At 34.2% G+C, this 14,507-nt stretch overlaps 1 protein-coding gene across 2 annotated transcripts in view; it reads left to right on the top strand.

The window, feature by feature from the left end:
• NEK11 (NIMA related kinase 11) overlaps positions 1–14,507 on the top strand; it is a 158,934-nt gene that overhangs the window by 86,284 nt on the left and 58,143 nt on the right. For both annotated transcript variants that reach the window (XM_072412330.1, XM_072412329.1), the window contains exons 10-12: positions 411–530; positions 2,816–2,909; positions 4,677–4,803. In XM_072412330.1, the coding sequence (XP_072268431.1) occupies positions 411–530; positions 2,816–2,909; positions 4,677–4,803 (341 nt within the window). The remainder of the gene's footprint in view (positions 1–410; positions 531–2,815; positions 2,910–4,676; positions 4,804–14,507) is intronic.

The raw sequence follows: 14,507 nt of genomic DNA, 5'->3' as shown, positions 1-14,507 counted from the left end.
TTCTTTTTTTATCTAATAAGCATTTTACAATAATGACCTTTTAATGTTTTTTTGAGTAACGTATGTTTCATTCTATGGTCTGTCATTTCTTTGATTTACATTGATTTTTCCATAATTATTTTTATCCAATGTAATTTTTCAAAGTAAGACTTAAACAGATTACAGTGAAATGAAAGTTATTTAAGCAAATTATACTTATTATTCATGGTTCACCTGCAGTGTCATTATTAACGCTCGGTGCTGTGAGTCCGTTAAGCTGACATAATGTTCAATCTAAGCTTGGAAATAGACTTAATATTGTAGAATGATATGAAGGAGTGATGTCTTTAAATTTCCTGCTAAGCATAGTTGTCTTGTAAATGAGGAAAAGATTACAAGCTCTGTGCACCGGATTTCTGTTTCTTTTATAGTCAGAGAAAGTTCCATCTTCAAACTCTTCGCGAGCTTTCAGAGGTCCAGAAAATGACCCCAAGAGAAAGAATGAGGCTAAGAAAGCAGAACGCTGCAGATGAGAAGGCGAGAAGGCTAAAGTAAGGAATACGTATATCACATGACATGAATAGGAATCGGAAACCCTCTTTGCCCTTGTTACGTTTTTATGCTACCTAATGTTTCTGAAATCAGAGTTCAGTAAAAGTAAAACTCTTTTCTCAAAATTCTTCTTTAGATGTATCTAAGCTTAAAAAAAGGCAAATGGTCATTTAAAGTAAATAGTGGGGGTCCACCAAAGTATGTAAACTAACAGTGCAAGTCCAAGGATGTATAAAAGTTATAAGGATGTATAAAAGTTGTAAGGGTGTATAAAAGTCCTTATGCTAATCTCACCACAGTCATTCAACCAGCAGACAGTGGAGACTCTGCTATTTACAGCTAAATGACAGGGTCTGAGGTTTAGGATTAAAATAAATATAAACGTTTATTGGATGACATTTAGGAGTCATTTAGCAAGAAATGGTGATCAGATAACAGATGGCACATATTTGAAAGGGCAATCTGTTCACTTTTAAAGTAGCAAACACTATCTGGCAATCTGAATAGTGATCAGGGTTGTATAACAAGAATGTGGAGTGGCAATGTGTGCAAAGTTGTGATCCTGTAAAAAAGTGGCAGTGTTTTCAGCTAATTGCCACTTTGATAAATGGAGTGAACAGAATCGTTTCATTATTTGTGTAAAAATAATGCCATTGTTGGGGCAAGCAGCCTAATAACCCTTTAATGAATTAAATGAGCCCCTAATTTGCTAATATGTTGTAAATTAAATTCAAGAATACAAATGACCGTGATAAAGTTTTGATTTTTTTTTCAAAATTAGTTATTTTGAAAATGAAAAATGAAAAGGTCCTTATTCTTGTGTTAAAGCTTTGTGAATAGAGGTATAAGCATAGCAAAATATAGCATTTTTATCCCTTTACTATAAAGGATAACACTTGGGATATATCTGTCATCCATAACAGAATATGCTTGAACAAGGACTTTCATGGCAAAATTAATATATATTCTTTTAAAACAGGCTTTACGATTTCAAAACAACTTCATTATTACTATTATCTTGTATTTAAAAAGTGGCATATAAGTAAAGTGTACAATAAATATGAGTTGTAAATGACAAAGATTATAGACAAGTAAAGTTGATGTAAGGATTTACTTCCTGGGTTTATAACTACTTCAAATCAGGCTTACACAAGCCTTTTGCTTGTATAATGTTAGACCAAGATTCCAATAACCTCCTTAGGCACAAAAGTTTTAACAGAAGAAAACAAAAGTAATTGTAGACACCACCTTCATTTTTTTATCAATGTTATTTTATAAACTCTTGTGCGCCTGAAAGTTTGACTTAAATAACAAAAGGTAAAATGATTGCACAAACTACTTTGAACAATTGTTCAGATATATATGCCATCAAAGAAATGCTGAATTAAAAAAATTAATACAACCTTTGCATATCCTAAATGTTGTTCAAGGATAGGGAGAAGCAACAGAAAAACAACATATTTTTTTACCGTGCACACGTGTCTTATTTTATTTAATTGCATGCATTCTAGCCCAGTGATTGTGATGTTATGTAAAGCCTGCAGGTTTACATCTTGTGGTATGATGAGGTACATAGGGGTCATTCTTTAAAACACATAAAAATAGAGTGTTGTTTGTAGTTGCTGTATTTTTCATCTCCATAAAAGTATTTTTTAGTTTATTTATGCCTTAAGACTTGCTTCAAAATATTCCAAGAGTCAATTCCCCTGAACAACACCCTCTCTCCTTACACATCATAGCCATGTCCTCTTATGAAATTGTTCAATTACTTTCTGTGGTAGCTCAGCATCTCTGCCGTCCTCTCACCTTCCTACACAACATGTTATGTAGCTACCAGGGGGTTCCCCCATGTTAAAAATAAGCTGCTGTAAATTGTCAATTGAGTGAAAGCTCTAAATCTGCTGGGGTTGTTCATTTTCAGTATTTAGCTTTAACATATAAATACCACACAAAAAAATAAATTACATTTGCATGCAATGTTATAGAAAATCTCAGTCGAAATGAATAGTCTGGCAATGGGCTCTCTTTAGATATAGGGTTAAGGCATAGTAGGGTAATATATACCATAGGTAAGGGGAAATGTTAGGGGTGGGAGTATTTTGCAGAAATTCAATATACCTTGAGCCAAGAGCTATGCAAATATTCATTGTTTATTATGTTCTGAAATATTGAAAGTAATATGCAATACATTTTTTTTGTTATGACAGAATACATATGATTGTATAAATAGCATTTCATAGTCAAAAGCAGTTTCAGAAAATCAAATTTACATTTTGTATTTTAGGCAGCTTGCAGAGGAAAAATATCATGAGAATCAGAGGAGAAAGCAGGAATTGAGGTCTCGTAATTTTCAGCAACTTAGTATTGATGTGCTTCATGTAAGTATATTTCTCAAATATTTAAAATTTAAGGTGGTTTCTTCTTTCTAATACATGAACATTTCCCCTGTGGGTAGAGCTTATCAGGTGCCTCATGTCACTTCCAGCAGGTTTTGCTGTCGTCATTTCTCCAGTGGCCACCCTATGCATTGTCCCCATAGGATGCTGCCTAAATTTTCTACCAGGTAAAGTAGCAAGAAAATGACGGGCAGGCCGAAGAAAGTACATTTGAAGAGGGCTTATTGACACCAGTAGTGCATCAGCTAGTAGTGCCTAATAATAATGCAGTGTGCCCAGTGAATCATTGACTATATGATATTTGCATTGTTTTATAATTATCAACCAAAAAATTAAAATAAATATGTATTAGCAATTGTATTATTCTTTTCTAAAGAGAACAAATAAAGAAAGAAAACCACAATACTTTCCCCTTAATTATGATGTTCAAGCAGCAGTACATGGCACTTGCCTCCAATCTATACCAATAGTTTAATAGAGTTGTAAATTAGTTAAAAATGTATTCTAACCGAGTTGCACATCTTGTTGTTTATTTAATTGGATAATTTGCTTATTGTGCAATTCATTTTCATATTTATGAGTGTGCTACAGCCATATCTGTCAAATGCATAAGCTTAGAGTAAATCTTACTTTGGTCATTGGGAAGTGTTACAGTATAGCAAATGCAGATTGTTTTATAAATTGAATCCTATATGTGCTACTGCAGACATATTTGGCATTTAGCTGTGCTTGACCTTTTTTTATTTGCATAGACTGCATATTTGGTTATACAGTATTTTGTAATACATACCAGATGTAATGAGTTACTGATCTAAGTTATAGGTTATTTAGATATATTAGGCAAGGAGAAAAAGGAAAAAAGGCAAGGAGAAAAAGGTCTTCAAATAACTGTTCAGATTAATTTATGACAGATGTTCATTTGCCCCCATTTTTAGAATATCTTGTCTCATGGTTCAGGTTATATTTAACAATAGCTACCCTTTCTGTGGCCTGGTCTCACACACTGCACATGAGGAAACTGGGAGACAGTGGACCTGATTTTTTTTAAAACTCTCCAAGACTAATGAATATATACAATTATTAGAGAACCCAGAGGTTGACTCATGATAGTCTGTCTGATCTAGTCTTAAAGACCTTTAATAAATCAGGTTGTGGTGTGTGTTGTAGTTGATAGTAACTGCTATACTTTAGGTAAGTTTTTACTCCTGAACAGACAATGGCAGGTAAAAAGCTAAATAAGAGGCCAAATATACATTTATAGGCCTGCACAATTATAATATCTTTATGAGTGAAAATGTAGATTCTCACATAGCTAAGTGAACTTTTCTTTATATTGTAGTGCAGTAACCTGGAATTAAAATGGATTATGGGCTTGCTCTATGCATTTTTTTGAGTTTATGAGCAAAGAGAAATATCTACCAGACTTATCTTCATTCTTTCCCTGGTACTTCTGCTAGCTTAAGCAGACACAACCTAATAATATTATCAATAAATATTTAATCAATTTGTCAGCAATCATAATGTATTAAGCATATCAACCCTATATGGTTTATGATTATTGCATTACTTAACACCGCCACATACAGATATATACTGAGTTCTAATAATATTAAAGACTATATTACTAAAATCAAATCAAAGCTAACAAAACATTACTGTATATACCTGTAGTAGGCACTGATTTTTGGTCTTATGTGCGAAAAAAAGTTAATAAAACAATGATTAAAAAAAATAATTTTCACTCAATAGGTTGATGAGGAGCCTCAAAATTATCTAATGCAATCCGAACCAGTGGGTGCGAGAAATGTTAATAGACACAGTGACGGCAGCAGTGAATCAGCAGAGAGACTTTGTGCATCTGAGCCTTCTAGTCATGGTGAGTAATAATAATAAATATGATGCATGTGCAGTATTAAGGTCTGTGCTTTTGTTTCTATTATTCCTTTGCTCTTAGCTTTGCTTTATAACTGGATCTATCCCTGCTGTAGCAAACCCCTATTTATTCCCATGGTATCATATGTGGATTGGGAAGAAAAGAGTTTTGCCCTGTTTTTATTTGCCCTTGTCCACACTCATTCTTTCTATTGGTAAATAATTTAAAAAGTATACTAAAAAAAGTCAAAAAAGGACTTTTAAATTGATTGGGCATAAAAAGCCATAAATCCAATATTCAGTAACATTCTCTGCGTTTGTTTTAAATGGCTGAATGATTGATTCTCCAGAAAGCAATGTTGTTGAAAGTTTTTTTATTGCTGTGTAAATATATCCCATTGTTCTTTAGGCAAAAATATTTTCGATACAAAAGTGCAATACATGGATACACAGTATATATATTTTTAACAATGCTTCTTTTGAAATTTTTAGAATTTTACATTGTATCATCATCTTGAGATCAAAAAATATAAAGAGAGTTAAGCTTATGCTACAATCTGTCCAGACTGCCATGAATGTAGATAAAAGTGCAATAGAACACACAACAATTTCAAAGTAGCAAAACGTTGAAACCCCAACTGTATAATTTGTCATTAAAACCTATAGTAATCTCACAACTGCCAAATCAAATAAAACAATTAAGCTGTATTCATTTTGTTGCTATTTTATTGTATGATTCCAGGTATTCTTTGGTTTGACAATCACCAATGTGGGCATTTTATGCACTCCTGCAAATCTGATGTCATGCATTTTTCTGTGTGGTTCTGTGTCTATTTCTTGTGGTTAAAGGGAGCCTAACACATAAAATCTGGATTATGTTTCTTCATTGCACTGTATATTTACATACATATGTATATTGTTTCATGTATAAAGCTAAAATCATACACAGGGCTTTACAGAGTTCATAATCGTGTCACTAATGGTTCTTTGGAGAAGCTCAAATGTCAAAAAGATCAAATGTCCTCAATAGGATGCATGTCGGAGTAACATTCGGACATGGAACCCTAGATCTGCAACGCGAGAAAGTTATCCACTTACTGTGATAAATTTCTCTTAAATGTCTCACCAAAGGCTTACTAATGTAATAGCAATAAAGCCATATTTTTTATATATTTTAAAGCGTAGTTAGTCCTGTGTGTTGTCATATTGGGCCTAATTTAATAAAACTCTCCAAAGCTGGAGAGGATACACTTTCATCCGTGAAGCTGGTTGATCCAGAAAACCTGGAATGGATTTCTTCAAGCTAGCAAATGTTTTAAATCCTGGACCAAATCCATACCAGGTTTGATGGATCACCTAGCTTCACGGATGAAAGTGTATCCTCTCCAGCTTTAGGGAGCTTTAATAAATCAGGGCCATTATCTTCATATTAATGTATTCTAGTGAAGTATGTTTGCTTGCTGGAAGCTTCTAATAAGTCTTGTTAGCAACAAAGAGCATTACCCATGTTTTCGGAAGCATATCTATATTCTTCTCTGTGCCAAGTAGAGGGTAGTTTCATATTTAGCCTTGCATGGCTACTATTTGTGTTGTTGCTACTACAAGACTGGTATATGTTTCTCATACAGTTCAGTTGTAAAAGTGGACTTAGCTATCAAGAACCTACTTTTGATCCTTAACTCTCTGGGTCTGATTTAATAACGCTCTCCATGACTGGAGAAGATGCACTTTCATCGGTGAACCTGGGTGATCCAGTAAACCTGGATGCTGGAACACCAGGTTCACAAATGAAAGTGTATTTTCTCTAGTCTTGGAAAGCTTTAATAAATCAGGCCTGCTGCCTTTAACAATTGGATGGAGTGACTCAAATGGACCTACATGTCTTATAAGGCCTATGTTAAGCTTGCGTAGTTTCAAGATCCATATACTGTACATGCAACCACTGGCAAACAGCCTAATATGGCCTTTATTGAACTGCAGTAAACCCAGAGGAATATTCAATTTGACTTTTGTTTATGCAATAGAGTCAGAATTGCAAAATCATCTATATTACCACATTTAAGCAGGCAATTAAAATACCTTAACGCCGAACAAAAGTTCCACTTCCAAATGCCAGCCAGGCAGGGCTTTTTTGCAGAAGAAGACAGGCGATGTCCATTCTGCATCCCAGCTTCCCCTGCAGCTGCCAGGACTGAATGAACACCCCTGCGTAGTAGTTATGTCAGAATGGCTAGAATAAAACAAGGCAGAGAAGATGGCAGTGCCCTGCAACATAACAGGGATGGGTGAGTATATTTAAAAAAATGCATTCGGTAGGTAAGGTTATTTTATTGCAGAAGGCACATCACCTGACCCATCTCCAATAAAGATTGATCACAAATTGATCACAGATTGATCACAAATTTAAAAAAAAAGGGTTTAGTCCTGCTTTAATTTAGTTTCCTGCTTTAATTTAGTTTCTTAGCTTAATATGCATTTTAGCTATAGTTGTTCTTCTTTGAGAATACATGCACATTGTATCCATTCATTTTATGAAGCGTTTAAACTTTAAATGCATCTGTCAGAAGAAGTAATGCATTGGACTGGAGTTCAAATATAATATTTTTGAAACTTGTATCTTATGGATGATGGACATGGATAATGAATTCTGCTTTTCAGTGAAGGTCATCTGTCCTGACCTACTCTTTGTAGAGCTATGTGTCCATTGTCATAAACCACATATCAGACTTGCAAATGGGAACCACTAAAATTTCTCAAAAGGTCAGCTTTACATTTTGAATCCTTATATAGTTTTATAGTACCTCTACTAAAATAATATTTAAACAGTATTGAAAAGTTGAATTTAAACTAAGCATCATAAGGAAAGATTGAAATTAAAATGTGTGTCTTAATGAAAGAGTTTAGACAGAAACAGGATTTGAAAAATAAAATACATTGTTTTAAAGCATAACCAATATCTTATGGACACTTATTTAAATTTAAATTTCATATTGCAAAAAAGTATCTGTAAAAGGCTGTAGTGTGTATTAGGGTATTTTATCAGTTTTTTATTCATTTTATTTAAAAAATATTTTTTATTTATGTTTAAACCTGTGGTAAGCTTTGCAGACTAGAGCAGACAACGATCCAGCCAGCTTTTTATATTTGCCTAAAGAGATTAAAGTACCTTTACCTTCCACTGACCCCCAAAAAAAACTTGCAAACAAAAAGGGTATCTGTGGCATGCCATATTCAAAAAGATGATTCAAAGGAGCATAACATGCTTCTGATGATTCCTTGTTTGTGAGGATTTTTTAATTTGTTTGGACTAAGCAAAGTTCAAGTTGTTGGTATTATCTGTGTAAAGTTGGTGTTGTTTCCCTTGTGGCAGCGGGACTGTGCATGTATTTTCCAAGACAGATTGGTTTAAAAAAACAGACTATTCCACTTATTATCAAAATAATGTTACTAAATTGCAACCACTTTTTGTATCATGATCAACAAAAATTATTGGTACAATTATTTAAATACAATTAAATGTAATAGTAAAATAAATTGCAATATCTATTAAAATAACACTGATAGAAGATTATGTTGAGTATGCCTAGCATTAGGCCAGCCCCCTTACCTAAAATGTTCACCTATACTTCTATGATGATACAGCCCTTATATTTTAGTTTTCCTTTAATCTTGTGCAATCTCATAGTCTGACAGTTTATGTCATATAAATAAAATTTGTCACAGGAGAACACTGATCAGCTTTGACTGTGTGTTTACAAGTTTGCTATGATACAGAAAACTTCTTTTCTTACAGAAAGAGCTCTTTTATTGGAATCCAGTAGGATGACATTTATGATTCTATACCAGTGCTATGCAGAGTTCAGAGAGGAGAAAATATGTGAATGCGTAATGTTACCTTCAATGCTCTTGAATGCATAATCATTACCATCGCAGCACAGATTGTTTTAAATTTTCTGTTATAAACAGAATACAAGCTAAGTCATAGGCAAAGTAACAGACCAAGCTTTTTGCAAAAAACCTTGTCTGGTTAACAAGGAATCACTGACATCTTAGATCATATACTGTATCAGTACACATAGACATGGATTTAGGTGTAGCATTAGATGATGCAATTTCTTACTGCAATACTTTAAGGGAATAGTACTGAGCATCTCCTAGGAGATGACATGGGTGCATGCTTAAACACAGAGCACCTGCTTTTATAGAGAAAATAAGCTTATAGTATATCTATTTTCCCATTTAACCTTGTTTGCCCTGTCTTCTAATGCATCCTTGTCATCTCGGACGCTTTTCATAATACACATAAATCATAGCTTATAACACAGTTCTGAAAAACCTTTTTTCCTTTTGTTGACATATTTTGTCTTGTTTTTAAAACTGACAGAATAAAACAATGCAATCCAATGTATTAAGTATAATTCCAAAGGTCAATGCACAGATGTAAATGGTTGCTGTTTAGGTATTATGGTAGAGTGGACATTAATGAACTGTACACTGTACTTGTCATTGGTCAATGATAGGTACAAGGCTGTCATTGGCCACTGGCTTGAATCACTGAGCTACACGCGGTTTCACGGTTTGGGTTTCCGGTGTACCTCCATAAACCAGGTATAACTGCACATTGTGCCTGGTGTACAAATGTGTAATCTTATGATTCAAATAGAATGAAGTAGAATTTCTGGCTAGTAAAATCATTTTTCTTAATTCTACCAAATTTCCACCTGAAAGAGGTCAAATTCTGGAGATTAAATTCACTGTATGTAGTCATATATTACTGGTATATGTATCCTTGCATGTCCTGATTTCACTATAATTCTACTTAAAAATATTTAATTGGGACCTAATATTTAAAGGGACCCCACTAAATTGTAAACTGATACTTTTACATCTCTCCTATATTGCTCTCAAAGCCAAATAAAATGCCCTATTAAGATCCCCTTCTTTTTATTGCGCACATGTCAGGGTCTTTCCATGCCTTATTTTGCATATGGCTGCACTACACGCACTCTAGAGACCAGAAAATAATCCAGAATATTTTGCTCATTTATTTCATTGGGATTCAATTTTGGCTACTAATCAACCCTAATGGGGTTATTGTAGGCAAACTGTTAGCAAACAAGAGTAAATTTAACCAACGCTAGAGAAGACCAGTTTATTTTTTTTCAGGAAAAATTGCAATTGAATTGTTCTGAAACAATCTGAAGTGAATTCTCTGCTTATTAGGCAGCCTCCACTCATTTGGTGGGATCTGATTGAAATCCAGCTATTAAAACCCTAGATAGCTGACCATTTGAACCAAATAGGAAGTAGTCAAAGGCCATCCCCTCTGATGTTGCTGTTTTAATAGATAAGTATGATACTTTCTAAATTAGAATGGAACCTAGAACTTAGAAAGGAAACATGCCTCTTCCTTGTTGGACCTCTTACATCACAGAGGAGTAGAAATTCTAATCCCATTACTCCCTGCAACATGGAAAGTGACACCTGCACTGGTCCTGGGTGACCTAGAACCAACAAACATTCACAATTCACTTGCTTAATCACCTACCCCTATTTGCTTTTGGCAACAGCAGTTAGAAAATTGGATTTTTTCCAAATTTAAATGTAATGGAAAAAGATTTAAGAAATAAAGAATGAAGGACAGTAATCAAAAATAAAATAGTGTCTCCTATTCTATTGCCTTCGGAAGATATAAAATAATGGCTATTTAAAATCCCCAAAAATGTTGAAATTATTGAAGAACCATAATATTTAATTGTTTCAAGCTTTAGTCTAAATTCATTACTGCTTTATAGCAGCTGCTCTTTCCGACAGTTCTTAATATAATGTTATAGAATAAAATGATTTGAGTTTTACACAATGTGTCATTTATTGCCTCTAGAGATTGGTTTGGAGAAATGATTTTCATGAAAAAGACCTTGAATATTAAAAAAAATAGCTTTCACAACTTCAATTTTGTCATATGTAAAAGGAAACAAAATATTACTTTATATCTCACTTGCCTAATAACATTTTATTAAAAAAAAAGTTATGAATGGTAAAACTAAGTTTAAAGTGGCAACTAATTAGTTTTATAAGCTTAATGCTGGCACATCAAAACTACTTTTCTTTTTTTTATTTTCTTAAATGTAACAGCCACCCCAAACTGATATTTTTGTATATATCCTCACCACAATTCACAATTCCCCCAATTACTGCAAATACAGAATACAAAATAGTTATGGCATTCACTAGATTAGAGGTCCGCAAACTTTAGGCTTTTAAACTCTCTGAGTCCCGCTTCAATGGCTCTGCCCCCCTCCCCCACTAGGAATGCCCCCTGAAAGGAATTCCCTCTCCTCTGTATGCATTGCAGAGGAGATGGATTTCCCTATGGGCCAGCAGTAAATAGGGAAGGGAGCTACAGCAAGAAAAGGCTCAAGAGCCGCATGCAGCTCCGGTAGTTTTTTCCAGCCTTATCCCGGCCGCCAACCCGCGGGTACTGCTAATGGGTCTTCAGAAACTGCTAAGACCAGCCAGCAGTTTTAAAAAAAAATTAAAAAGCAGCTGTGGCTGCAGTACTTTTATCCATACCTTGACCTACAGTAATACTATATGCTTTATCGAGAACCACCTAGCAGTAAACAAGAAGAGGGATCTGTGCATCTAATGACTGGGCTAAAGACATACGAAAAAGGTTTGTTTAAAAAAAAGAATTAGGCTTTAAAGTGGAGCAATACTTTTGAAAACATTGCAGGCAGTCCTGTGTATGTTATCCTGACATACCTGACTTCTGGACATTAATTACCTCCTGCACACATGCACAGTAGTGATATCCTTCCGGCCTGGACAACCAAAAATATGAACCAAGAAGAACAGAAATGAACATGCCAGCACCCATAATTGCATAGGGTGAGGTGAGTAAACCTAAACATTGTTTAGCTCCACTTTGTCCTTTAATGTGCAGATTAAAGAAGTATAATTTGGTCGGCACATTATAGGGCTTATTTACTAAAGACGTTTAGGCTGTAGTTATTATTTACCAAAAAATGGCCAACTACATACATTCAAGGAAACGTAAAAGAAAATCATAGTTTTGGCTTGCATTTGATTAAATGTCTGGAATCAGCAAAATGTCACTTTATTCACTAACATACTATAGGTGAAATCCCTTGCAGAGTGAGAGTTTACTTTGCTATGAATCATTGCTAATGCCTAAACTTCAACCTTCAAGGGATACAAAACAAAAAAAGATATTTATTTTTTATTACAAAAGTTACCTCTCTTTAATTGCTTTGTTTACTCTTAGGTAGATATAATCAGTCCTCAATACATTTCTTTCTTTTTTCCCATAGCTATTTTTTTTTTACCATCAATGTATTTTTTCAATCACTATTGTCCATTTTATTACTTTTACATTAACAAAATTGGGTTGATAACATGGTGTCCAGGGGGTGTGCCAATTATTGGGAGGGATAGTGAACAGTTTGTTTTAAAAGCGTAATAAAAAAAATCTGCCATGAAGGGGAATTGGGGAATTTCCTTTTCAGTTCTGGGAATTTTCAGGATAAAGTAGCATACAAACTGAAGTGAGAGCTCTAGTCGCCCATTCGGCTAGTATCGGGAAAGAAAGTCCCGGGTAAAATTTTCTATTGCCTCATAGTTGGAGAAATAGGGAAGAGTTAGTAATAATGGAGTCTAATGTTCTACGCAATAGGTGCCATAGCTTTCATACAGGATCTAATCCTTTAATATGTGCAGGAGTGCAGCCTGGTATAAAATCATCAGGTAAATTGTGATCACCATTAGCCATAGAGACGTAAAATTTTATTACTACTACACAGTGCATTGCAGAAAAGTAGCTGGTCATGTGAGCGTGGCATTAGGAAAACCTGTATTCAGGCTAAAAAGTGTCTAAAATCAGTCTGAAATTTGTGACTTTGGTTCATTAGTACTACCAGCACTACCATTTGTTCTAGCAGCCTTGTTACAGTACAACAGAATCTTTGAAAAAAATATCCAAGATGCATATGTCAACGCTATCATTTTCAAGCATTAACATATTACAGGATCATTATCTTTCCCACATGATCGTGGATTCCCCAAGATTGCCAAAGCATGCATTCAGTAAATGGGAGACCAATTTCCATGTACACTCCTAATGGTTTATGATTTTGGCAACTGTTCCCATGAGCAGGTTTGCTGTTTCACCCTTTGACATTTGTGCTGTATTATTTCCGTTGATTGCCAATTATCTGTTAAAAGAGATCAGGATCACGAGGAGAAAAGCCACAGCAGAGCACACGAATGTTGTAAATTAAAGTAAAAAGCAAAGAAGACACTATAAATGAGAATCCATTATAGCTAGAGTGGTTTTTCTACATTTCAGCAATCTTACTGCCGTGTTTACTTCAAATGGAGGCAGAACTATCTTTTTTTTTAAAACATGAACAACAAGCCATTTGTGTCTTAATGTTTAATTTATTTATGCAGCCATGAATAATTTCATTTAAAAAATGTAGAATGGGGAGAAAATATAAAAAGGTGTATTAATGTTGTAAAACGACAGAAAAACATTATGTTACCTGTGCAGCTGATTTACTGTTTGGAAGTATTCTGCAATTAAAATGTGTTGTTCATTTGCCAGATGTAAAATCTTAACCCTGATTTCATTTAATGAATCATTTAAAATAGTTAGTAGACTCCAAATGCTTCAAGATGCTATGAAAATGTTCCTATAGCTTGTGAAGTGGATTGTATACCATGAGATAACATTACTGTATTTCTAGGTTATTCTTGTAGAAGAAATCAAATCTGCATTGCATTTAGTTATGTCAAGTAGGGCAAGAGAGGAAAAAAATGTTTATATAGTCAAAGATGAAAAAAGATTTGCTACAGTTTGTCGGAAATATGAGAAACATGAAGACTCCCATTTCTAACCTATTTTTTGAAAATCTGTTTGGTTAGTTGGCTTCAATGCTGGTCTTCTAGCTTATAATATATTTCAGTTCATAGAGTTAGTTATTAGTTAGTACATAAAGTACTTATGTAATTGGAGCCACTACAAGAATTCTTCTGATAATGCTACTAACCTGGCTGTTCTTGAATCACTGGCCTGAAATACTGGATGTATGTATATTTTGACTTTGTCTTATTTTAAAGATCTGCATACTTGTTCTGGAGAAGACCAACAATAGCAACAAATCTCATGTCATGATTACTTTAAAGCAGAGTGTTTTGTTTTGTTTTTTTTAAATAGTGGCTGTGACCTAAATTAAATGGCATGACCCATTTGCTGATGGTTGCTGCTCATCAGTGTAGCTATCTACTGCTGATCTATGTTAGAGGAAAGGGGGGAGTGACAGTGTACAATCATGTATGTTGGGTAACGCTGCATGCAGGGGTCCTAATATATATTCCACTTGACAGATGACCAAATCTTAACATCCAGCCTGTACTGACATGGTGTCATCACCTTGTATCTTACGAAAGGCAGTTAGTGTCTTCAGAGTAACACGTTTATGCAAGTTTTACTAATTTGTAAAATGTTTGTACTTTGGCACAGCATAATGTATCTTGCCATAATAAAGATTAGATTGTAAGTCCATTGTCACCATATTATTACATATTTTTATTTGATATTTAGCTCTCCTTTTTTCACTTTTTTTTTTTACTTTTTATTGGGTCTTACACTTTTCTTACTCCCATTGTTCTAAATGTTTTTTTTCT

Source organism: Pyxicephalus adspersus, chromosome 5 (genome assembly GCF_032062135.1).
Source record: "Pyxicephalus adspersus chromosome 5, UCB_Pads_2.0, whole genome shotgun sequence".
Lineage (NCBI taxonomy): Eukaryota > Metazoa > Chordata > Amphibia > Anura > Pyxicephalidae > Pyxicephalus > Pyxicephalus adspersus.
This window is presented reverse-complemented; position numbering and strand designations above follow the sequence as displayed.